This window comes from Trichoplusia ni, chromosome 9 (assembly GCF_003590095.1).
Source record: "Trichoplusia ni isolate ovarian cell line Hi5 chromosome 9, tn1, whole genome shotgun sequence".
NCBI classification, from domain to species: Eukaryota; Metazoa; Arthropoda; class Insecta; order Lepidoptera; family Noctuidae; genus Trichoplusia; species Trichoplusia ni.
In genome coordinates, this window is record NC_039486.1 from 1,292,942 (window position 1) to 1,319,949 (window position 27,008).

Genomic DNA, 27,008 nt, shown 5'->3' on the forward strand with positions numbered 1-27,008 from the left:
AACTCAAATTGATTTGTCAAATAAATATCTATATTTTCGTTTTGTGATGTGTTCATAAAATTATTTTATTTCTTCAGTAATTCATTATGAGTACTGATAAAAAGGGAGCCGTCAAACTGTCCGACGGCTGGATGCTATGTACGTCTAAATCAAATCCCGGCAGAAAGTACTATTTCAATAAAAGGACAGGTAAATCTTCGTGGACCCAACCACAGGTGAATTTCGTAATTTTTTTAATACTGTTTGTAATTGTTATAAAACAGGTTCTCTTTAATGAGGAATTTAAGAGTTATTGTAATTGTTTCGAGCTAAATATTGTTTTTGACGTTATTGTTTCATATTGATTTCAAGGCTAGCGAACATAATGATAGGAAACATAAAAACAGGAAAGAGAAAGTAAACAGAGAAAAGGCTAGGAAAGAAGAAGCACAGAAGAAGAATTTGAAAAGGAAAAGCGATAATCATGAGGGACAAGGTACATCTAAGAAACAGAAACATAAAAAAGGTAAGTGATCTAAAGAAATACGAGACACCCTTCTTTGTTATTAATTAAGCAAAACTACATGCACTGTAGTAGATTATTATTTTTCATTGATTGTATTTTTTTTAATAAATTTTAGAAATACATACTTTTGGTCATGAGACTGTTGTCTAGGGACCTATAATATCTAGCTTTTCAAGGCCATGAAACCAAAAACATACATTGCATTACTGTATGCAAAGATCTGTTAAGAATAGAGGTGATCCATTATTACTGAACTCCCACTTAGACGATGTATGTGAAATAGGAACCTAATGGAATTCCTATAAGAATTGTTACAAGCAGAAACACAAACGGGGCTTTTAACATTATTTGTTTTTTTTTTTTTAACATGTTTTCAATATCAGTTTCGGCATATCTTTTTGTATAAAACCTGAAATTGCCAAATCTAATATATTTGATGTTTACTCATTTGATATGTATTTGTATAGCAACTCAGCAAGATTGTTTACCTTTTTAAGAGTACTCAAACCATTTAATTATAGTTGTTTTCTAAGCTGATTTGTTGGGCTTACATCTCAAAATCTAGCTGGATCATATTCTATATGGGATGAATGCGTGCCGGAGCTCTACAATCCATTTTGCCTTTACTTTTCACATTGTAACAATTTCACCAATGTTATATTGGGTAAATAACTACATATAAAATATATGTAAATCTGAATATCTTTATGTACTAGCAGTGCCCTGCGGTTTCCAAAAAAGAATTAGCCAAATCAGTCCCGCCATTCAGGTGTGATGCCATGACCAAGAGAAATAGTAAAATATATTCTTTATCTTCTCAAGAGGATTGTGATTTTTTTAACATGTCATAGACAGCATAGATAAATATTTGACTATATTTATCAACACAATGTTACTTTATGTGATACAAGTATGATAGTCCAAACTGTAGTATGAATTCTCACAAAAAATAAAAAAAATGGAAAATCATTAAATAATCCTTGTAGGGTACTATATGTATGATCCTACTTTTTTGCACAATAGAAGCTTTGTACTAATATTTTCTCTGGAATTCAAACAAATGGCAGCTTGTTTCATTAAAATATACAACAATATTGCTTTGTGTTTAATGTGATGTAAGAATAAAGAGAAATGGAATCCTTTATTAGTATTGGATTAAAGTAGTTTTTGTCACATACAACATGTTAAAGTTGCTTATATTGAAAACCACTAGAAATATGGTTTTAATTAATAAAGAAAACGTGAACTTACGAGAGCAAAAGTTAGGCTAAGATATTAGTTTTCAGAGACTTCTCTCAAAGACTTCTCTTCTCTAGACCTCTCTCAAAGCAATTTGTAATAATTTTCTTTTTACAAATTGCTTTATAAGACTACCCTTTGTGGCACCTGTACCTAATTAACATGCAAAATAAATAATAATATTCTATTGTATTTTCTTTTAAATGTAATATGGGGTTAGTAAGGGTTAATTTCAGGTGTTTTGTACATTTAATTATGTTTAGGGGTCTTTGACGTATTCATGTACCCCCTTCATTCTTTTCTTTTTCCTTGTTAAATCATACTCATTATTAGAAATACATAAAATACAATCGTACCACTTAGACTACAGTGATAGCCGAGTGGTAAAAGAAACCTCGCGAAACACCCAGGGCGCAAAGTGTCGCGGGTTCGATCCCCGCGTATGAGAAGCATTTACGTTATCCACTTATGCTTGTTCCCAGTCTAGGAGGTTTATTTGTGGATGTGCCTTGAATGTTTAGGCAACACAAAGATTAAATTCTTAAGTGCAGTAGTCGCTTTATAAAAAACTACAAAATACCTTTTTACACAGAGACACCAAGCACATCGAAACCGAAGAAAAGGGAGTTTCCTCCAAAGCACTCCCCTGTACCTATACCGAGTCTACTCAAAGAAACCCCCGAGAAACAGGCTGCGACAACTCCCGTCAAAAACTTAGCGAACCAAAGGCTCTCACAGCTAAGGGCGCGACTATCCTCAGAAATACAAGATGACAACAGCAACAGTAACGACAAATCACCTGTTAAAAAGCAGAAAATCAGTCCCAAACCTGCTCCCACGGAAACAAAGACTAGCACGGAGAAAGACAGTCCCACAATCAATGAAACAAAATGCACAACATCTCAGTCCCCAAGTAGTGACAGTCTGCAGTCAATGCCGTCTCCATCGCAATTCTTTGCCGCAACCAAAATTATAACCTCAATGAAGGCCCAGCTGCCTGAGAAATACTGTGATAAAACAAAGCCAAAAGACACATTTGCAGATATCGAGCAAGGGATATGCAATCAGACATCCGAGTATCCTTACATGAAGCATCCAGCAACACCGCCTCAGTTCTCTGAAGCCAGCAAGCTCTTATCTGCTATCAAATCAAAATTGACTAAAGCTGGTAAGGAAGGAGAAGTTAAGACTTATTCGTCAGCGAGTGAACGTCTGACGGTACTGAGGAATAGTTTGGAGACTGACCTCATGGAAACAAATGAGAGTGAGCCTGTAGTGTTAAGCGATAGTATAAGCAAAGAGAATAAATGTACGAATGATGCAATGGATGTGGATTTAAAGGAGGTTAGTTGTTTTATGTATATTCTATTAATCTCTTTACAGATTTTATAGATGTACTAGATGACTTTAGCCGTGATTTTGCTCGCGCTGATCTGGTTTTTCGCGTCATGAAGTAGCATAGTATTATTTTGCCATTAATTCGTAATACTAAAAACTGATAAGGTAGATACAGTTAGACAGGATGTAAAGTTAATTTTATTCAGGGTGGGGTCAAATGTGAAACTGAAAGAGATGCCCCTATTTATGAGAATGACTTTGTTTCGTTAATACTTGAGCAGTTGTGGTTATGAATAGAGATATAACAATTTAGATTGTTTCCTTTTTAAATAATGAGGCATGTTATACAATGTATGATGTCAAGGTATTTGACCTTTCATGTGTTTTGCATGTTAATAGTGAAGTCTTGTTTGGTGTAAGAAACGTGGTGTATCTCATACAATGTAAATGCTAAGACCCAGATCTTATGCTTCGATATCTCTGGTTATTGTAGTCAAGAAACAAACGAGAAACTGTGATATACGGACAAACAGTTTAAGCGGAATTACTGAAATAGATCAGGATCCGTAGTCAGTTTTTTTACCTGATTACTATCAAAACAATATTCCGTGCTTCTGACAGAAAATTAGCTTGATAGTAATCATGAACAAAAATGTACTATGGATTAAGACTCTAATGTTGTATTCGTCTAAGTAACACTAAAGAAAGCATATTTGATATGATTGCATGGGTAGCAGAGTCGCTTTGTCGATTACTTTGGCATTGACTACTAAAAGTGACATGCAGCCTTTTTAATTTCAGCCTTGAACAAGAATTCGTTAGATAAATAGTTTTCTAAATCTAGGTCCTTATTTAATGGTATGCTCACTCTCTTGCTACGAATTGTATTAATAAGAAAGTAAAACAAAAATAGGATTTTTTTTGGCTTATCTATACGTCTATACTAATTTATAAAGCTGAAGAGTTTGTTTGATCGCGCTAATCTCAGGAACTACTGGTTCAAATTGAAAAATTATTTTTGTGTTCGATAGACCTTTCATCGAGTAAGGTTTTATATAACATCACGCTGCAACTAATAGGAGCGAAGATACAGTAGAATATGTGGCAAAATATTCAACTTCGAGGGCTTCTGTTCAAAAATTATATCTTTTAACCACGCGGACGAAGTCGGGGGCAACAGCTAGGTTTATAATATCATCTAAAGGTTTTTATTGGTTTGGTTATTTAATTTACTTTAATTTTTCAGGTAAAGCAGGTGGCGCCTCTAGTAAACTGTACGAAAGATAACATCAACACAGAAGTGGTACTGGTTGTGGACACCAATATTTTTATACACGAACTGGACATTATAAAGGATGTGCTCAACTCGAATATTAAAGGTAATGTTATTACATATTGCGGTTTCCCATAAAAAGTATAAAAATCCCTTTTCCCTCTTTCAATTAATTCCTGAAAACAGGATACGCTCTCTTTTTTATTTCTGGCAATACCACTCATCGCTTTGATGTCAAATGTTAACTTATATTTACGATACTTTGTCTCGAGTTCTACCTAGCTCCTTGCCAAGTATTATCAAATCGCCGTTATAAATCTGATTATGTGAGCCGAGGTTTTGAGGTCTCCAAGCCAAACCCACAGAGCGCGTCGTGTCGCGGGTTCGATTCCCTCGTAGGACAAACAATTGCGTGATCCACGAATGCATATCCTGAGTCTGGGTGTCTTTGTGCACGTGACTTGAATGTTTGTGGTACCCCTGCGACATGCGGTTTAAAAAATAACTTGAATATAGTTGATAAGTTGCGTTACGTATCATTCCAAGAAAATCTATTATTCTAGCCATGTTCTGAATTAGCCTTGATTACAAATAGAACATCGATATAACATCGATCTAGATTTTGAATAAGTTATGAGTCCTATGCTGGAGGGCCTTGAGTATATACTACTTGGTATAAGTACTGCATTTACTACGACTTCAACTAATACACCGAATATATTATTTTATACTTTATCTCTGAGTTTGTATTTAAGTCGAAAATCGAGTGCAGATCACTGGCCACTATTCTCTACTAATTATGGCTACTAATTTTATTAGAACCTGCCATTTTTATTTATATCTTTTACTGTCATCTGTGGGTTCCGCCCGGCTATTATTAACACACCTTTGACTGTCGTTATGGGTAGTTAGAAGCTAGAAAGTCTGACAACCATTCGTACTAAAACCTATCATGTCAGTTGAGGAGGTCTGATAGGCGATTTTACGTCTCGTTAGATTAAAAGCCGATCCCACCATTTGGAAAAGGCTAGGCTAATGATGAATTTTAGCTGTTGTTGAGCCTTCACTTAAGCTGTGTTAGGGTCTTCCAGTCTCATTTCAGCCGAATATCATATTTTATCTAGAGCTACCATCTATTTGCTTTTTAAGTTCCTGTTCCCATTTGAAGGTATACTATAGTATTTTTGGAAGCCTGACAGCGCAGTAGACGGCATCTTTTTCACAAGTGCAGTAATAATACTTTTAAAGTAATGGCCTACCTCTTCATAACCTATATATCTATAATTCTTTCTCCACTTAATATCGCAGGTTACACAGAACAGCCGACGCTGTTGGTACCGTGGCGAGTTGTGAATGAGCTCGACCGGCTGAAGGACAACAACAACTGCAACGGCGCCGTCTGGAAGCGAGCCAGGTCCGCCATGGACTACCTGTATAAGTCCATCCCGGAGAACAGCAGGATTAGAGGTACAAAATAATACGAGTATTTTATGTCCTTGTATTCATGTGGCTGCTGCATATTTTAACGATTCATCTTCCTGAAATAGAGATAAAATTTGATTAAATAATACTTTGGAAGTATCGTATTTTCCCACGTTTTTGCACTCACTTTCTTGTTTGTTTGCTTGTTATTCTGGTTGGAATTTTGTTACTCAATTTTGAGGCACTTCTCGGTAAGCCATTGGGCTAAAATTTTCAGGGTACCTTCAAACTCGATGACAATGCAATTTACAACTATAAAAACGGCTCTACCGATTTGGTAAAAAAAAATATGGAGTAACATTTAAAAACGTGATTAGATTTTTTAAGTCTATTAATTATTTTTTATGATCAGGTCAACCGCTAAGGGATGCTAACTCACACATCTACCCGTGCGAATCGCCGGACGATGAGATCCTGAACTGTGCGCTACAGCAAGCTGAGAGAGGGAAGTCTGTGGTGAGTTTATTGTCTAACTTAGATCATTGAATCCATTGCAATCCAGTTTTAATTTAAGAAAAGATAATAATACCACTTAAGAGCTACATTTTTTTAGCCATTGCTGTCCCACTGCAGGGCAAAGGTCTCCCTTAGATTTTTCCACTCAGTCTGGTCTATTTGGTTTAGTTAAAAAAATATGAATTCGCTATGCATAACCATGCAATCTGCGTTTCAATCACACCCACATAAAGAGACACATGTAGATGCCGAAGTGGACTGTGACAAGTAGACTCTGAATAAAATTGTAAAGCTCGAACACACATATTAAACATCGACTTAATAAAACCTCTCTATACTCAATTTCTTTAGGTAGTTAACTAAAGGGAAAACAATAAAGATTACCAAATGAAATATACCACTGAAATATATCAGTTGTTTATTTATCTATCATCTAATATATAAAATTCCCGTGTCACGATGTTAGTTACCGTACTCCTCCGAAACCGTTCGAGCGATTTTTATGAAATTTTGTATACATAGTGGGTAGGTCTGAGAATAGAACAACATCTATTTTTCATTCCCCTAAGTGATAAGGGTCGCTCACACTAAAAAAAATAGTTTATTTTTTGGACGATATTGTTTTTTTTTTATAATGGGGTATTAAAAATCCATACTAAAATACAATTAGAAATAATTTATCATTCAAAACGACGTTTGCTGGGTCAGCTAGTTTAATATATATTTGTTTAAAAAGCCACGCCAAGATTGTTTATCTTTAGTTAACTACCTAAACATATAGAGTATAGACCCAGATATATTTGAAGTCAACAAATCACACATCTACAGATCCTACTATCAAACGACAAGATCCTATGCAGCAAGGCGGGTATAAACAACATCAGGAGTATCGGGCTGTCCGAGCTGAAGGGTCTACTGGAGTCCAAGCCGCAGGAGACCGACCCCGACTTGTATGACAACTTGAAACATTACCAGGCGACGATATATCAGCTGCTGGCTAACATTTTGGAGGTAAGTGATTTAGAAATTTTGAAAAATATTCAAGCAATGCCAAAAAGAGTAAAGCGGTGTTTGGAATAGAAAAATGCAAAGTACTAATCTCACTCGCAATACCAAGGGTCCCGTACGAATAAGCGAAAGAAAAACAAATTAGCAAAAGTAGATTACCCTATTTTCGAATTTGCTAACGGCAACAGAAATACATAATCTGTGAAAAAATTAACTATTAAGCTATTGCGGTTCATGAGATATAGTCTAGTGTCAGATGGACGATCAGACGGACAGAAGCCATCTTAAGATGTTTTCTTGAACCTACATATTTTCATAAAGGAAACCTTTACAAAATCTTCGCCTAGTCTGCGGCTTATTGCTCGTTATTGTCGTACTTGGGTGACTGTTAATACAAAACAGTTTGGGCATTATCAGTAGCAGTGCGACACTCGTATTGGCAGTGACTGGTGGCTCAAAAGTTAGAGGGACATAGAGAGCCACCACTTAGTGGCAGCTGGGCAAATCTCTATTTGTAAGTTCGAATAAGACGAGTTCTGAAAACTAATAAATTCTTTCCAGAACGAAATGCGAGCGAAATACAACAACCTATGGCAACATGTCCTGTTTAAAGCGCCCCCTTGGACGTTGGCGGATGTGTTGCAATGTTTGCTCAAACATTGGATCGCGGTTTTCAATGAGGTCTTTCCCAGAATTGAGCACCTGATCACTGATTTGAAGAACGCCTTGACTTCTGTTGATAGTAAAGGTAAGATTTGATCTTTATCTTTGTATTAGTATGTATGTGTGATACAATACCCAAAAACCAGTTAATAATTAAGAAGTTGCGAGGAGTTGATTTTTATGACCTAAAAGGGTGTCATATAGTAAATGGGGCCTTTTGAAGGAAGCTTGAATGGTTGATGGATCTTGAGTAATCTTGAGACAGATGTAATTTTTGTCGTTTCCTAGTCTTTATCCGTCAGTTTCCTAAGGAAAATAAGTCCTAATAAATGCTACTATCATTCATATACTATTTTATTTTTTTCCGTGGAAGAAGTATTTCATTAATTCCTTATCATATATTTTACATAACATCTGTACCTTACAGACTCAAAATCTCTAACGGAATCAGAAGTATCGAACTTCAAGGAACTATGCTTAGACATAGCAAGAAAGTGCCAGATAATACCGGAATACATGGAACTAGCCAAGTTGACGGTAGACCGGCTGCTGAACGACCGCACCTGTGACGAGGAAGACGAGAAGAATGGAGAAATGCTGGTCATTGAAGCCTTCGAGAATGTCTGGACTGTTATGTCCAGCTTTTGGTGAGTCTTGGAAACTGTCTAATAGAAACTAAGCAAGTTTATGTTTGTTAGTTAATCTATTTAGGACCTCCAATAAGGAATATACACAGTGCGTACAAACATTACTGAGATCTAGTTTAGTGTACTTCCTCAATTATAGGAGACCACAGCATGCGTGAATGTAATCTGCTTACTTAGCGGTACGTAATATGTTAAAATTAAATATAGCTAAGTAACAATTATGCAGATAGATGGTGGCAGAAATCGGAACTAAAATTTGTCCAATCAGATTGTCAAGCTATTGGAATAATTTTATCTAGACTTAAGAGGCGATGACCCAATAGCTTGTTTCGACGTTTCTCGGGGTAGCCAGTTAGGCAATGTCGACTCCATCTAGCTTTAAAAATTACATGTCAAAGTTATGATGTCTATCCCATTTACAGAAAAAATGATTTCAGTTATAGTTTTATTAACAGACTGTTGTCAGCGTATGTTTAGTTGTAGTGTATTTGTTGTTTTAAGAGTGAAAACCTCATACTATATGATTGTTGTTATCCCCCCAGCGCCAAGCTGGCGGGCCACGCGGGCGTGTCGCACAACATGGAGGACAAGCTCGGCGGCTGGGAGCCGCTCGAGGCGCTCACCACCAAGCTCATGGTGTTCTCCAGCCAGATCTGCGCCTTCGCCGCCGCGCTCAAGGGGTATTACATCTTCTTTATTGCCAAAAATATCTATGTTTTACACATTAACGAGGCTCTGACTCCTGTATTACAGAAGCCAGTGTCTAGATACACACTACAGCGTCTAGCGTATAGACACACACGACTTAAACTAAAATACTCTAGGACGGCCACACGTAGATCTAACAACTCTAGCAATTATAATTCTTACAGTATTCAAGCTCGATAACCACATTTACTTTAGTCTCAACTCTGTTCAACTCTGTAATGTTTTTGAATGTATATAATGTCTCTCAAATTGCATTATCCAAGTCCAGCTAACGCCAGTACCATGAAGAGAACTTTCACATTTGTTGGGAGCCTCATTTTACACATAATTACACCTTTTACTTAAAGAAAATCAATACAGTATTAACATAGGCAACAATTCTCTGTCCCCAGGGTCCTGACGACGGACATGTCGGAGTCCAGCATCGAGGAGTTGGAGCGCACGTTCCGCGAGAGTCTGGCCATCATCTGCATCGACGCCGAGGTCATCACGCACACCAGGCTTGCCGTCTTCTGTATTAAGTGCAGGTATGATGCTATATATCTTTATCTAATGTATGTAAGTAACACCACTGTCGGAGAACTAACAGATTCTTCAAAGAGACGCTGTCAATATGCCAGATTACTTGTTAATAGTAATATACGGTACATAAACGATTGTAGTAAGAATTTGAATAAATCAAGACGATGTCAATAGACTATTTAGTTCCTCTAATTTGCTTATGACACCCTGCCGTTTGAGAACCTTTGTGCCTTGTGCGCATAAACCCTTTTTATTTCCTGTCCAAAGTAAGATTGTATAAAAATGTGTGTGACATCGTGGCTCTATTATGGATGAACCAAGTATGACTGAAAGATAAATTAGTATGTGTGGACTTATGTGTATAACTTTTATTTTGTATTTTCAGAAACATGCTTCAAGAAGCGTACACGAAGTTCTCACAACTAACGGAGTTAATCGAAGTATGTAAAAACACCCTTATAAGCAAATAAATATACAGTGCACAGCCGCGGTCACAAGCTTTGCGTTGTGTTTATAAATGTATATTAGATCACTGTACACACATAAATACATGTAACTAGAATTATTATTAAGTAATTATCATTTCTCATTTTTGTATTACAATAAAGTAGGCACGTTTTTATTTAAGATATAAATGTAGTATTCGCGTTGTAACCTGCTTAAATCTATAATAAAATATTAGAAACGCTTCTGACCGCAACTGTACTCGTGTCTAGTCCGTACTGTACAAATGTGTACCTATTTAGATAAAAAAGATCTATCTTTCAATTTTTATGACGAAGTTCCTTTCAAAAGCGTCTGTATCTTTACAAAATTTAATTAAAATTGTTTGTTAGCTATTGTAAAACACTCCAGATACATTATACCAAAATAAACATTTGTTTAAAAAAATAGGTTAAATACACTAGTTTTGCTTTCGTTATTATTATATTAGCTCTCGTGAGGCGAATTCATAATTATTTCATTACTGTTACTGTTACCGTATTTATTGGGATCGCCCGACAAGTTTCGCACCAACCAGAGCCCATGATCATGAGCTAACGTATCGGTGGATTCTGGCGATTCCGATTAACGCGCGGAAGTAAACCGCTATCACATAATCGTGTCATTATAATGTTGCAAGATATTACATCTTTCTTGAAACTAGTCTGCGAACTTTGAGCTGGTAAGCTCTAACTAACTATAGGCATGAGGTGTCTTTAAACGCAGTTGTCTCCTTCATTTCGATAATATATTCGTTGATTCTAATTTAAAAAATACATTTCGTTTTGTGAAAGGAACTTCACTGTCTACAAAGACTGATTAATCGTTATATTTTGAACTTTTTTTTAATAAACTATAGTTTCTTTTTAATCAGTTTTTTTCTGCATTGTGAACCTCTTGAAGCTTAAAATCGTTAAATATAAAAATATTTCAATTTAATGTTTGAATTTTTAAAGTCTTGTTGATGTTGTCTTATTATTAAAATCTTTGTATTTGAGGTTCATGTGTGTTAGAAGTTAAACTGTCAGGTAAGTGTAAATGTTCAGTCGAAATTTAAAAAGTAAATATATCAATATTTAATATTAGAATAAATGTATGTATCTGTGAAAATAAACTCTAATTAGCAAGGTTTTTATACTTTCCCCGTTTTCTGAAAGGCTTATCGAATAAACTCTTATCGGCTGTCATTGGCTAACCAAAGGTTCTTGCGGCACCAATCACCGCCTTCAACAATTATTTACTGAAGTCTTTTTTTTGACGATCAGCCTTTTTTGAACCTGGGAGTAAGCTTCACTTATCATCCATCACATATTAAGTTGAAAGCGTGATATGAATGTTAATAAATAACATTTACACTAACCTCTTTATTTTGGGCGTAAATTAAAGCATTTCTTTCAAATTGTCTCGATTTGTTATGAAAAAAAAAGTAATTTCAGTGTTACGGGTATCTGTGTAGTTCCATTTGTAAATATATTATCTGTGTACACTAGCGGATGTCAACCGTCAAATAATGAAGTTGACGTTTTGATATGATAGTTTTACTCATAGAGAAAACAAAGATGGCTGCTCAAAATGTCAAGATATTTTGTAACGTTATACTTAATTCAATGATGTATGAAACAGTTGGATGAAATGTTTAATATTAAAAGTTTTGCCTCCATGGTTTACTGACTCATATTTCTCGGGATCGGTCGGGTACTTTAAACTCGGAGACATGGCAATGGTGTCGCCAGTTGTGTCGCAAGTCGAACTCGACCCAACTTCGCTGGAGTTCGACTTGCAATACCACCGACGAGCCCGCGAAATCTGCATGAATATACCTATGATAAAATTTACCAATCTTTTACAATAATAAGGGATAGATACAACACATTTTTTGTTGTTTGGTTTTTTTGGGGCTTCATATTTTCTCTATGAGTAGACCACGATAGCATATTCTATGTTTTAGCAATTTAAATAATTAAACTTGATAGATAAGTAGATAAATAAATATACATGTTTAGATAACTTGTGTAATAGTATATTATTAATGTCACTATTGTTTCGTAAACGTAGGTAAATAAATAATAAATGGATTTCCCGCTACATTGTCGTGTAAGTAATAGACATTTTCCCCATATGGTTATTTATAATTCTCTAGCACTGAGTGTCATAGTAAATATCTGGTACTCAATCGAATTTTCATTTAAATCCTTCCTACACAAGGCAACGCAATTCTACTATATTCGACTTAAGCAGAACCCGAGCCTACAAAGAATTGTGTCTTGGTATGAAACTTTTTGAGATTATAAGGCAGTTAGTCGCAATTATCATTCACCGATGAACAATATTCCTTCTAGTCCAGAGACATTTCTAAAATCGTTAACTTAAAAACGTTGGAATGGAAAAACGAAATGTCATTTGTATACATTTGAGCGTTATTTATTGAATTTAATTATTGTAAAAATGTCACTAGAGAGAGAGGCATTAGTGAATTGCGTTGTCTCGTTTACAAAGGCTTAATCTTGCTTATACTCTAATGCAATCCGTGTCTATTTCAAAACAATAAACGATTGTATGATTGTAGCATAATATTTTTATGAATAGTTCTGCCTTTTAAACTCCACATCTGCATATAAATGACAAATTAATTCCGTTTCATTATAAATTTATCACGTAGTTATAATCGTGGCGAGCCAGCTAACTAATACCTCTCAAAGTAATAATGTTTCAGTTGTGGAAGTAGGACAGCATCTCGCCTCCAAAACTGTGACAGTTTTGTTTAAAGAGCTGTTGGTATAGCCCCTGGACACTTCGCATTGGCATATATATAATACATGATCTTGACGTTCTCGCATTTAAGCTATGAATTATTATTAGAAACTGGCTTCCGTGCATAGAATTAAACAACTTTCTTCAAAATGTGATTTACTATTTTTCTGTAAATGTGAAATTCGGTGTTTGACTAATAAATCTAAATCAGTACGACGGATAGATTTCCAGAAATTATTAGTAACGTATTTTTTATTTTATTGAATCATTGAATAATTGGGTAGATAAAATGCATTAACGATGCTGAAACGTATGGGAGTAGGGGGAAACGTCACTTGTCGGTAAGGAGTACTGGTAAGTGACGTCACTTTAAAAGATGAAATACGTTCTAATATTCTTGGAAATCTATCTCACAGACTGATTAGATTTTTTGTTAACTCAAGTACCCTGACTACTACCCTTTTGACGATTATTTATTGTTATACGTTAAGTACTTTATAATGTAACCACAAACATGCTGTTCGAAATCGTTTTTGTTCTGTTACCGATACGTTAACTATTATTCTGCTGTAACTGGTATTTAAATATATCCTCGTTCTTGTTTGCTATACCAGTATTTGTTTTATATTGGTAACCAACGATTGTTACATGTTACTAGTAAATTCTGTTGGTTTTTAGAACTATCGCTTTCACTGTATATCATAAATAAATATTTTTTTTTTTCGTGAATGACGTGTCTCAAGTTCCATCCCCGCTTTAGTGTGGTGGAAGTTCTATAAATAGCAGTATATGTAAACATGTTTTATACAAAAGATAAACAATTCAGCATCAGATGTCCTCAACTTTTTTTGCGCCTTTTAAGTAACAAACTTTTTTCGTACTACTTAAAAAAACCTAATTGCTTTATTATATCTAAAAACGTATGTTTAAACCTAACAAGTTTATTTATTTTTATTGTTAAAGTAATTTACTTATAAGGCTCTTATACACGAGGCAACTCAAGTTTCCGATACCTTACTTGAGTCTCCAACGACGCGTGCCAATGTGAGAACCCCTAAAAATAATTTGTTTAGTTGAATATACCTTCTAACTATGAATTTTAACTGTGACTAGAAGATTAGTCATCGTGTGTTGGGTTTGCGTTGCCTCGCGTACAGCTTAAAACCTAGGATAAGAGTAAATATTAACATTTCCAATATACATTAGCAGATGAAGTTAATTTAAATATTCATATATAGAGGGATATTTATATAGCTATGTATTATTTTTGTAATTTCAGAATCGTAACCTGTATCTGCCTGTTATTTCTAACTATAGATGAATTACATATAATCACGTTATCTTATTATTTACAGTCAGCAATTAAAGTATAAACATTATCAGATTTACAAGGCTCCTGAAAACACTCGAATAAATGTCTACTAAAATCTTTCTAAACACAAATATTATAGATGATTCTAAACACAAATATTATAACAATTTTTTCAGTTCGTAAATCTAATTTTATTTAACGACTTTTCTTGCTGACCGTAGTTTACATTTGTTTAGATCTATCGGCAATCTTTCAATTAGAAATGATAATTCAACTTGAACCATGCAACATGGCAATGTTTAAAATTCGTTAAACTTCTTCGTTTAAATTACGTTTTTTCGACCGTTTTTTTTATATTAACATGTAATCAAACAATAAGTTAGTTCTTTGATAAGTTAGGTAGTTATAGCAACTATTTTACTTATTTATTACATAATTATAGGTTAACTTAGCCCGCGTAATTATAGTTGTGTCACATGTTTAAAATAATTTACGAAAATCAACCTTATCCCTAATGAAATAAGGTGCTGTAAATGATAGCTTTTTTATCATCTCTCATTACTTCTGTGACTGTTATATTTCAAGTTCTAAATCACTTAACTTATTACAGTCAATTATTTACCAATAATAAGCTACATTATCAGCATGTACGCTTTATTTCAACCCCGTATGCAAACGAGATTGTTGGTCTAATTGTGCACAAAAATATTTATTTAAAATGAACATAGAACTTTTTATGTATCAAAACTTAAAATTATGTCACACATTATCTTTTTAATTTATCTAAAAATAAACTGATTATATAAAATGATATAACAACACCTTAAAACGTTTGAAATTAGTCAATTTTTGTAGATTAATTAAATATTTGGCTTAACTTTTTTTATGCCCATTGTTTAACGACTCTTAATTAATTCATAGCAAATATAGAAAAAAAAGGTTAAATATAGAACGAACACAAGAAAAATACTACTACTAAGTTCTGTTTTAAATATCAAAATGCCACAATCATATATGATATAAAAAAATACAAGTATCCCATACAATTTCAATAGCTTTACCTTTAAATTTTAATTGAAAAAAATACACGTTTAAAATGGATTTTTATTGTACTTGTTAGATAACTGATTTACAAAAAAAAATGCAAAACAGTTTAGTTCGGTTGCTTTCCTCACAATTTTTAGTTATAAATCCGCATAGTTTAAGGGCATAGAAAACTTAAGTATTATAATGTATGTCAACATAACGTGATTATATGTGATCTGTTTCTTTTTCTGTAAGTTTATTTGTACATCTTGTAAATATTCTGTATATGATGTTAAATATTTCTACGTAAATGTTAGTTAAAGCTATAATTGTTGTAAGGCATTCAAAAAATAAATAAATGAGGGAGTGGATGGCGGGAAGAAATATTTCTTTCATTTTTTTTTTAATAATTCTCCGAAAATAAAACTAAATTATTTATTGTTTTTGTTCAAAATGTAATCATTTTTGTAAAGTTATAACTCTGCGCGAAATGATAATAATGTAAAATTATATAAAAGTAAAACTCTATGCGATAATATCGCGATACTGTCATTGCGTTACTCTCTTGGGCATTAAAAAAATACTGTTGCAAATAATTGTAATGCTCCACGATCACAGCCAAAGGCTGTTGTTCCCTAGCTCCTGATTTGGCCTAAACTGATTATATCCAGTTTACGTAACTTGATAAGAATTCCGTGATCAATTTTGATCATATCAGAAGCTTTCTCGGCAATCATAACAACTGGGGCGTTTGTGTTGCCTCTAGTAATTGAAGGCATAATACTTGCATCCGCAACCCTTAGACCAGTCAGTCCCCTTACTCTTAACCTTTCATCGACTACACCTCTCCCAACTCCTCCCATAGCACACGTCCCAGTAGCGTGGAAATGCGTCGTCGCCATATTCAGAACGTAACACTTCCAGTACTCATCACTCAAGAACTCCAAACCAGCACATTGACTGACTTTCATATTAACGACTTCAGACTTTATAGCCCTAAAAAATGTCGTATTTATCACACTCACATAATCTACCAAATATTTTGCAAAGTTTTCTATATCATTCTTGTTACTGAAATATCCAGAATAAATTAATGGGGGAACGTCTGGGTTTGAAGACTTCAGTAAAATTTTGCCTCTGGATTCTGGATGTAAATGTGATATGAGAGCAAATAATGATTCCTTTTGCTTTATTGCTTCGGCAAGAGCTATACAGGATGCATCGTTGTAAGCTAACGTTGACGCACAAACGAAAGGCGGAAGAATTCCAGCTGTCGGCGTAGGAATAGCAGTAATCTGATAATCAGGGTAGCTTTGAGACTTATTCAGAGCAACGAAACCCATGAAATTGGGAACTGGAAACCGGTCAAGATACTTAAGCACGTCAAAATTTTCTACAATTGATACGGGATTATGTTTGCTCGTAAGAGATACTATCACAAAGGGATGATCATGTAAGTTATTGCCTACATTCGGTGAGTGTAAGATTACATCAATTCCTTTTTCTTTTAAGTGGTCTTTAGGTCCGATACCAGATAACATTAGCAACTGCGGACTGTTCATAGTGCCAGCTGAGAGTATAACTTCTTGTTTAGCGTTCACTTTAATTACTTTCTCTCCAGGTAGTTTAATTTCAACACCTGTGACTCTTTTGTCCTGATTGATTATAAGTTTTCGTGCTGCAGTGTTTTTGAGGACGTATAGATTCTTTCTGTCTTTGACGGGACTTAAAAAAGCATTTGCAGAGCTTTGTCGCAAATTGTTGTCAATATTAAAAGTTGGTGTCGATATTCCTAACTGTTCATGTCCGTTGCTGTCGATTAGAAGTTTGTGTCCTTTTTCCTCGAAAGCGTTGAGATATTCTCGCAATTTGTGATCCCAATTGGGCCTCGTTATGCCCATTAAACCTTTTGTATTGTGTAAACTAGCCGAGCTGCTTTTTAAAATCTCTTCGTCTATCAATCGTTCGCTCTTTATGAAATATTTTGTGACATTGTCCCAGTTCCAGCCTTCGTTTCCTTCACTCGCCCAACCGTCGTAGTCCTCTTTATTTCCTCTGATATGGTACATGAAGTTAAGGCTACTAGATCCACCCAACATTTTGCCTCGTAAGTTTCTGATACTCTTTTCTTTGAGCCCTTGGCTCGAGTATCCATCGTCGACAGTATAATAGTTCCAGTCTGGTAGAACGTCTGTTGTTAAAGCTGATAAACCTGGAATCTAAAACATTTTTCCATGAATATTCTATTAAGCTCGTTTAGCAAGAGTTACGAGTCCTTGTGGTGACTAGATATAATGTCGATATTGTGAATTGTCAATAGGTACAGATATGATGATTAATTGGTAGAACATGCTACACACATGTGTTAAAGTCTTACGTAGCTTTCTAATTTCGTTATTCTTTGATAATTCTAATATTTGAATCAAGTAAATTTACAATTTAGATACTTTTGTAATAACTAGGTACTTGAAGTTACGTATTTTTCTTGCGTGGTATATCGCTGCCAGTATCTTCTTAATGATAGCTAAGTAACTTACATTGACAGCGCTGGGGGGATCGTCCCCAGCTTCAATAAGTAGCACCTGCCAACCAGACACCTCGGTCAGTCTGTTCGCGAGCACGCATCCCGCAGTCCCCGCTCCTACTATTATAAAGTCAAACGTTTGTCCATCTGTAACAAACAAAGAAGGAGAAGAGTAGTCAGTTATTAAGTAAAGAATGATAGATGCTGTTGTAAGTCAGAAATGGAAGTGGCTTTAAGGCACTATGGATGGATTTGTATGTACGATGTTTTAGGTACAATTTCTCGAACCTAACGGAGGCCATTTTTTTATCAGACAAAATATGTAAAGGAATAATCGGGATGACACTTCGATTCCAAATATTGAAATTTGAAATCACCAAAGCGCAGTAAGCAAGCGTGTGGGAAAAAAAAGACAAGGGACAAGAGCCCACTCATGAGCTTGTAATACGCATTACGCATCTTGGTTCTGAAAATGCGCGTCATCGTCCTGAGAAACATGAACCGTTCGACTAGAATAGCTTAAAATGTACTGAGCTACAAAGAAAGAACTTAATAAAAGAATACAACTAAAACTCGTACACAAAAGATCTATAATAATACGTTACGAAGTATTTCTGGCAGTATGTTTATCTGATTTTGTTGATCTACTTTCCCCGACTGAACCTATTTAACATAATATTACGCTTACAGAATATGTGGCACTGATAAGTAGATGCGCTCATTGAGAACGATTTAGAGTTTAAAGGTTACACGTAATACGTCAGTCGTCAAGTCTCAGCATTTCCACATTGAGGCATAGCCGCATAGTTAATTTTAGGTACACCGTACAACGAAGAGCTTAAAGCGGATGCGGATATAAGATTGTTGATCAAACGTCAGAGATAATCAGTAACATATTACGTAAGACGACAAAGACCATTACGAGTTATGGTACACTGAAACGGGGACGAACTGCGCTAGTATGGATCTACCACCACTTACCTCTGTCAGATTGGCAGTTGTGGAAATAATATAGGTATGACGACGCACTATATGCTGATGAGTGACGTCAGCCTCTAGCAAACCGCTAAAGTCAGTAGAAAACGCTTGAATAAATGGAAATTACATTTCATTTTGAATAATCACGTGTCTTTGACCTGTCGTCTTCATACATTTGTACCTATGCTTTTTCTTGACTAATTATTAATTAAAAAGTAATTTCACTTGCTCAGAGACGAAGTCTACTTTATGTGTTTGCAAACCTCTCGGATCAAGCTGGGAATTCTTGGTAGCAGACTGCTTCGATAGATAGATAGATACACTTAGTTACATTGTGCCAAATTTTTTATACACCACTTCATACTAAAGGAGCAACATTAGTGCTTCCCCTTTATCTTATACCAAAAGTTTTTCGGCTGAGGGAGAGTCCAGAGAGTCCATCTTAGACGCCAATAAACACTATGAATAAATTAAATCACGTAGACGACGTGGATAATTAGATATGTGTCGTTATTCTCAACACCTACGTAAGAACGTACCTTCAATTCAAAAGAAGGTACGTTCGTACGCATTGAGACGTAAGTACTCGGTGTTCAGTAGAGGTACCTTTCTTCCCTTTTGTGTCATTTCAGCGCATTGGGGATCTGCCGCGTCTGCCGGATCTGCCACTCGCACCCAGAATACCCAGACAGCTATTAATACTAACCTTGAACATTCGCATGTGAAGGGTAGATATCCGGTCTGTTTAATGAAGATATACCGACGATTGCCACTTGCATCACCCTCATAACATGCGGGAAAATCTTAACTTCCAACACGGAGATTATGTGCAAAATACTTCTGAAAATAAAAATGGCAACTTAGTACTTAGATGCAGATACTGTACTAGATAGTATAATCTGTGCGCGCGGTGTGTGCGTACTATTGAAAAGGTGAATCAGTACACAACGTCACTGTATTGACTGCATATTACATTTATACAAGGGTACCAAGAGTTCTCCTTTTGTCAAGTTCGCAAAAAGAGTTAGGGTGTGTGTTCGTAAATTGTAATTATGCTTGATCAATCAAGCAAAGGGTAGGTAAGGTGGCATAATTATTTATTTATGAACAGGGTCCTAATTCTGCTTTTTACAATGGCCGATGAATGAAGCCTAATTGCTATTAATTCAAGGCTTCAGCTACCTCCATACCAAATTTTATCGAAACCGAGTTTCATCTTTTGGACGTGAAGAGGTAAACACATACACACAAACAAAACACACTCATACTATCGCATTTATAATTTACTAGCTGGTGGCTGCGACTTCGTCCACGTGGTAATATGAAGGATCTTTTAAATACGACTTCACAAAGACACCCAGACTCAAGACAAGCATTCATAGATCACACAAACACTTATCCTACGCGGGGACCGAACCCGCGACACGTCGACTCGCACAGTGGGTTTGGCGTGGTGACCTCAATCACTCGGCTTTCCGTGCAGTCAAATATAATATAGCGACTATAAATTATAAAACAATAGTATTTGAGGGAGCACAACTGTATAACAACTTACCAAAAGAAGTAAAAGAAAGCAGCAGTATGAATGTATTTAAAATGAAACCAAAAAGATATCTCAGCACACTGTAAGCGACTCGTTATCAATAATTTTTGGTTAAGAATATATATATATAAAATAATAGCAAATAATATATAATTATTAAAGAAATGTAATAAAATTTAACATGGAAACTTATTATAAGTAAAGAAAATGTTTATGTAAGGAATCTCGTAATTAATAGTAATACGCGCTAGAGATACTATATTTTAATTGAAATTGTTATGCATATCTTATTTTAAATGAACTGTACAGTTTTTATACGAAAATAAATGTCTTTAAACCGAAATTAAGATGTAAGCTAGACTAGACTAGTAGGTTACTAAAATCAAGATACAAAAAGATTTTATTTATTTATTTAAAAAACACCTTAAATTATCTTTACAGGATCTCTTATCCTAATACGACAGCTAAGAACTAAAAACTAAGTATTTAAAAACTAGATTATTTACAATCATGGTAATCCACTAAAGTTAAAATTATATACTATTGTGTTTGTAACATAAAATAAATAATAATTCCTTTGCGAATTCACTAAAACAACATGTAAAAACATCAATGCTGCTATGCAGATCGTTTATGATACAGATGGCTCTGGTTATGGGTGCTTTGGCGAGTAAGTTGGTTCTCGCTATAGGTACCAGTAGCAAAGGCGGGGTTCGCCGCCGCCACACGTAGCGGTCCGGCACACACAGGCTCAAGCGCTGCAGCACTGCCGGGTGACTCTCCAATCCGCGAAGCACCTTCATCAAGTAGGCAACCAGTGCAAACTCTCGTCGGACACGCAGTTGATTGTAACCAACCATGCCCAGAACGAACAGGGTGGGATACATCAGTGGGTAAAACGGATATACCCCATATAGTTTCCTGTACAGGTGGCGAGTAAACTTATTTTGAACGCGCTCCAACATTACCGCGTACTTCGCTTCATGTGGGGCCCATATGACCGCACTATGTTCCAGATGACTCCTGACTAGTGCATCATCAGATCATTGTTATGTCATTGCAGTTGTCGTAGGTAGCCCTTTGAGCATCTGTTTGAGCGCCACACGACTTTGAGCGTCGTCCACAGGAGTCATATCAATCAACCGATGACTTGTTCGCCAAAATTTCGCGCGAGTCACACTTTAATACAAAACCTACCCTAATTACAACGGTGTAGTAAATTTTTTCGAGAGGCGGTGATATGTCCCGCAACATGTGGTATTGCATGAAACTGTAATATGTTACGCGATTTCGTCAAATGGTAAACACGAAAGCTAGTTTTAATTTTCGGGGAACCCCGTTTGGTAGCTTGTTTATCGTTTATCTACGTTCGGGGATTTTGTTTCAGGTATACTTAAATTTAATGGCTAATTGTTTAATTACGTGAGGTGTCAAAGGAAAAACTTATTACTACTTAATATGGTGATTGTTTTTAGTTGTGTGAGAATTATTTCTAGGAAATAAAACCGGTCAAGCGCGAGTATGACTCGCCGGCTTGAGAGTTTCTTATAAAACGTTTGAGAAAAAGGAATATTTCATTATATTATTACCCCATCAAATTTTGACTGTAGGTACTAAGTTACTTATCTACTAAACGCTACCTAAACTCGTGTTTTATAGCTCACTAGCTGTTGCCCGCGACTTCGTCCCCGTGGGTAGAAGATATAAGTTATGATTTATACCTGCCCTGTTTTTTTTTTTACATTTTCCATTGTATCTTCGCTCCTATTAGTCGCAGCGTGATGGTTTATAGCCTAAAACCTTCCTCGATGAATGGTCTATTCAACACAAAAATATTTTTTCAATTTGAACCAGTAGTTCCTGAGATTAGCGCGTTCAAACAAACAAACAAACAAACTCTTCAGCTTTATATATTAGTATATATATATTATATATATTAGTATATTAGTATAGAGTATAGAAGTATAGATGAGACTGATATAGCCTGGTGAGATACAGGTGAACAGACAGCGCAGCCTTAGCAGGTTCCGTTATCACGTTTGACCCCTGTGGGTGCGAAGCTAATTAGTTAATTATTATCATCCTACACTTGATTTGAATTGAACAGAGTTTATTTGAATGTAACTAATTAAATCTTATTTTACTTTTTTTTTGCACACATTAAAGCAATTTGTATGTTTAATTATTTTTAATGTAGCATACTACCTAATTACCTAATTATGTCGGAGCACCTCTTTACCAATTTAGCAGATAATGCCTCAATGCTTCTAACTATACAATATTGTCTAAGTCTTGGTATAGGAGTAAGTACTCATATTAAGTGCCAACTGATATCTTGGTAATATGATAGCGTTAGCGCCTTAAGTATTATGTTGCTTCGGAGAGAGCAACAGAACGTGACAAGATCGCAATTTTCTTGAAGTGAGAATCGCAAGCACAAATTCCTTTAGGTAGTTAAAGAGCCTTGCCAAGTGGTTCATGTCACCTCTTACACAATAATTGAAAATTCAGTAAGAACCGGAACACTCATTTTCAATAAAATGAATTTCCTATCAGAAAAGTTGGCAAAATGCAATGAGCATACGAATAGTGCCAATTTAATCCAATGTCCATTAATTCATCGGGCATTGTAAATAGCGGAATTAGGGCTCTGATCTAATGTTTGCGAAGTATATTGGGCTCGATACCCACGCAGCTCAAGGGTCTGAGTGATCCACGATTGCTTGATCTGGGTGTCTCTGTGCATCTGACTTGAATGTTTGTGACACAAGGGATGAATTTCTTTGAGCAGTACTCGAATTAAATGAAAATGATGGTTTTATTTTCGTCGTCATTTAAAAAGGTCTTTGTAACGTTTGAACTGTATGTTGTATTACATAATTATTATCTAACTTCCTTAAACGACGTTGTGGCCTTCTCCATTTTATAAAAGCTTGAACTTTAGCGATGTACCTAGATAGTACAGTACATGAGTACCATCAATGAACAATTCTTTTAAGGGAAACGAGGAAAATCAGTCACAGTAAGCAGGTGTATTAAAAAAAAACAAATGTTAACGACGTTTTGTTACTTTTTCACGTATTTACGTTTCTCGCCTTTATCGGACGAGGCTAGAATGCTTTATAGCATTATGATAATGGCAATAGAATTGCGGGCAGGCCACTAATTATATATTATACTAGCTGTTGCCCGCGACTTCGTCCCCGTGGGTAGAAGATATAAGTTATGATTTATACCTGCCCTGTTTTTTTCACATTTTCAATTTTATCTTCGCTCCTATTAGTCGCAGCGTGATGGTTTATAGCCTAAAGCCTTTCTCGATGAATGGTCTATTCAACACAAAGATAATTTTTCAATTTGGACCAGTAGTTTCTGAGATTAGCGCGTTCAAACAAACAAACAAACTCTTCAGCTTTATATATTAGTATAGAGTATCCCACCAAAAACATTAAATGTAAAAAAATGCCAAGTCTCTCGATGCAGTCTTTCCATCGTAAAAAGTTTTGAGATCTCATAGAAGCCAAGTCCTATTCAAAATATTTTGTAGTTATAAATCAACATTTAGTAATTGTATCAATAGTTTTCTTTATATTATAATTATAGTGACTTGGCAATGAGCACAAGAAGAAACAAATAAAACGGCATATTTGTAGGAGTTGAAAGTTACACACACCGCATGCGTAAACATTAATATCACAAAATTAATTTTCTTTTGGTTTATCCGTGTCGTCCCAACCGAATTTCGGCAACGGCAGTCAGTCTTAGTGTACTCTCGATTCATTTACTTTCATAAAGCGATGGCCCGTAAGGTATTCTTAATTATTGTATTGGAGCATGTAGTCGGTAGTGACCATCATGATTCACACATAACAAATAATCTGATCACTGGTCTCGTCAGTAACATTTGCACATAATTCCAGGCATCAAGCAGCTTTTAATTTGTGCTCATTGCCAAGTCACTATAATTATAATATAAAGAAAACTATTGATACAATTACTAAATGTTGATTTATAACTACAAAATATTTTGAATAGGACTTGGCTTCTATGAGATCTCAAAAGTTTTTACGATGGAAAGACTGCATCGAGAGACTTGGCATTTTTTTACATTTAATGTTTTTGGTGGGATCTCATTTATTTTTTGTAAGTGTATTTCTTTCTTTTTTTTTAGGTGTCATAATTTCTAGGACTTCAGCTACTGCTTTGCTTAGAACCCATTCTCTATCTCTATCTCTTTTGTTTCTTCTCTGAGACTTCGTTACTTCTAATGTAAACAAGCTTAAACTTATATATATATGCATATATATATCTACTAACTTACAAACTATAGCTAAACTAAACTAAATAACACGTAAAGTTCTCCGAATATCAATTATCACTACAATATTTTTTAGTTTCGAAATGGTTTTTCATAGACAGGTGGCGCTATCAAATGAAAATTATCGAATTATTCTGAAGTACTACTTAGACTGCGCTTTGTAACGAAACCATAGCGCGATTCAGACACGTACAACGCCATCTATCGAGCGCGCATACAATATTTATCGCAATACAATGGAGTTTTAGCTTTATTAATTTAATGAATTATGAATTTTATGTATTAATTTGTATTAATGATAGTCTGTGTATTACATTTATATTATTCTTTTCTATTCTATGTATGTATTCATCCAATTGAATAGGTACTTAAACAACGAACAAAGTTAACAATGCAGTCAAAATCCATACATAATGTTCTTGCCAAACCGCAAATATAAAATTGTTTTCTATGGCATATTATTTTTTAATGTTTTTATAATTTTTCCTTTATATGTGGCTAAGGACTTATCTTGGTGCAAAATTTGAAGTTTCTAAGTCTGCTAGAAGTACCTTAGATTTTTGATGATCTGTCAGTGAGTCAGTGAGTCAGTGAGTGACAAAATGGTGTAACTTTGATCGACCGTAACTCCTAAACCATTAATTCAATTGGCATGTAATTTCGAACTTAAGCTTGTTCTAATGCCTACTATTATTCCCCGAAAAGCTAAACTCCTAGCTTTGTCCACGTCGAAGATACAGGGGGGGGCGAAACAGCCGCGAATCGCTTCGAGAAAAGATGGTACGGCCGTGCCCGTTTTGCTCGAGACTTGGCAGGGGCACTGCCGTGCCCTCAGATAGTAAGTGTTAATTTTTTTAAATATTTGTATCAATCATCGGGGTGACATTTTCTCCACAGAAAAAACCCCGTAAAAAAGATTAAAAAAAAAGCTTTTGTAGACGAAGTCTCTGTAAATATTTTACAGAGATTTCATTTTATCACTTAAAAAAGTTATATACTTAATAATATAAATGGTTGATATCTTTAATTATTTATCTTCTGAATAATTTGGATAACAAATAATTAATAGATCAAAAAATTGTGAAACCCCACGTATTTAAATTGCACCCCATTCAAATTGAATCAAAATCGGTCCATCCGCTTTTTAAATTGAACTGTCATCGGGATTGAAGCTACTCTGAAAATTTCAGCATAGCCTAGCTAGCTTTAGAGCTAGAATTGAGTTACAAACAAACAAGAAACTAAGAAAGTGAGTGTCAAAACGTGGGAAAAACCTTTCTACCTACAGGAAGACAAACCAACATAATAACATGGATTTTATAAAAATTCAAATCCTTAAAAAATAGACTTACATAATTTGATTCCATATTAAAATGACTCCAATGCCGCATACCGCTATAGCAACATTAGCCACGTTTACTTTGAATAACGAATGCAACATTTTTCTTTGTTATTTTTTTTTAATATGTTTTCCTGAGCGCGCGCTTATCCAGCCTCGTAGTATACGAGTTGTTCTGAAGCTGCTGTGACACAGACTATTCAGTCTATATGAATAACTCAGATATACATTTGACTTTACAATGAGACGAGTAATCATAATATTGAATAATTTATTTGTTAGGATTAGGTTTTTGGATTAACAGTGTGTGGTATTTTCGTTTAAATGGGTGATTATTGTTCTTAAACGCATAATTAAAATTAATTAACCTTGATGAATAGAATAAGTCCGATTTTGGTTAGCCATATCTACTATATTAAGTTACAGCTCCGTCACTGGACACTGTGTCGCTTTTTTGTTAACGTGAACCTCCTTTGAAGTTTAGGTGTACATACTATACTACAATCTTTTCTTCGTATCAAAAACCAGGCGGCAACGCATTTTAAACAAGTGCGATCTGCAATGACGCTTATGAGGCGTTTTTCTGTCTAAGTTAGCTACGGGGTCGGCTTTCGTTTCACCGGCACTAAATAATGTACCTTATTTTACTTAGAGGGTTGTTTAATAGAAACTTTCTATCCAATCTTAAGGTTAAGCTCGTTAACTGAATATTTGTTTATCGAAAGATTAGGCGAGCTAATGCTAAGCATTACTAAGCAATATGGTAAACAATAAATAGTGTCTATTATGCGAGTGTTGTTTGCCATTACTGCGATATAGGCAGCAAGTAGGTAATTGAGTTACAAATTGATTGTTTTTTTTTAAAGCAAGGCTACAATTGTATTTTAGCGGAC

At 35.1% G+C, this 27,008-nt stretch overlaps 2 protein-coding genes across 5 annotated transcripts; one reads left to right on the top strand and one right to left on the bottom strand.

Moving 5' to 3' along the window:
- On the top strand, positions 1-15,348 carry LOC113497753. Its single transcript, XM_026877452.1, has 12 exons — positions 1-215; positions 352-505; positions 2,337-3,088; positions 4,329-4,461; positions 5,664-5,822; positions 6,190-6,293; positions 7,122-7,304; positions 7,863-8,049; positions 8,392-8,611; positions 9,154-9,291; positions 9,712-9,846; positions 10,227-15,348. The coding sequence occupies exons 1-12, from the start codon at positions 87-89 to the stop codon at positions 10,309-10,311; spliced, it is 2,379 nt and encodes a 792-aa protein (XP_026733253.1). The 5' UTR covers positions 1-86; the 3' UTR covers positions 10,312-15,348.
- Positions 14,001-26,951, bottom strand: LOC113497754 (glucose dehydrogenase [FAD, quinone]-like). 4 transcript variants are annotated; one of them, XM_026877454.1, is made up of 4 exons: positions 26,129-26,951; positions 19,622-19,752; positions 17,951-18,084; positions 14,001-17,632 (listed from the first exon to the last, which is right to left on the bottom strand). In XM_026877454.1, the coding sequence occupies exons 1-4, from the start codon at positions 26,215-26,217 to the stop codon at positions 16,049-16,051; spliced, it is 1,938 nt and encodes a 645-aa protein (XP_026733255.1). In that variant the 5' UTR covers positions 26,218-26,951; the 3' UTR covers positions 14,001-16,048. The 4 variants fall into 4 exon arrangements, with proteins under 4 accessions (XP_026733255.1, XP_026733254.1, XP_026733257.1 ...); XM_026877453.1 differs by having other exon boundaries at positions 19,622-19,755; XM_026877456.1 differs by lacking the exons at positions 19,622-19,752; positions 26,129-26,951 and adding an exon at positions 19,043-19,589.
- Positions 26,952-27,008: the final 57 nt, after the last annotated feature.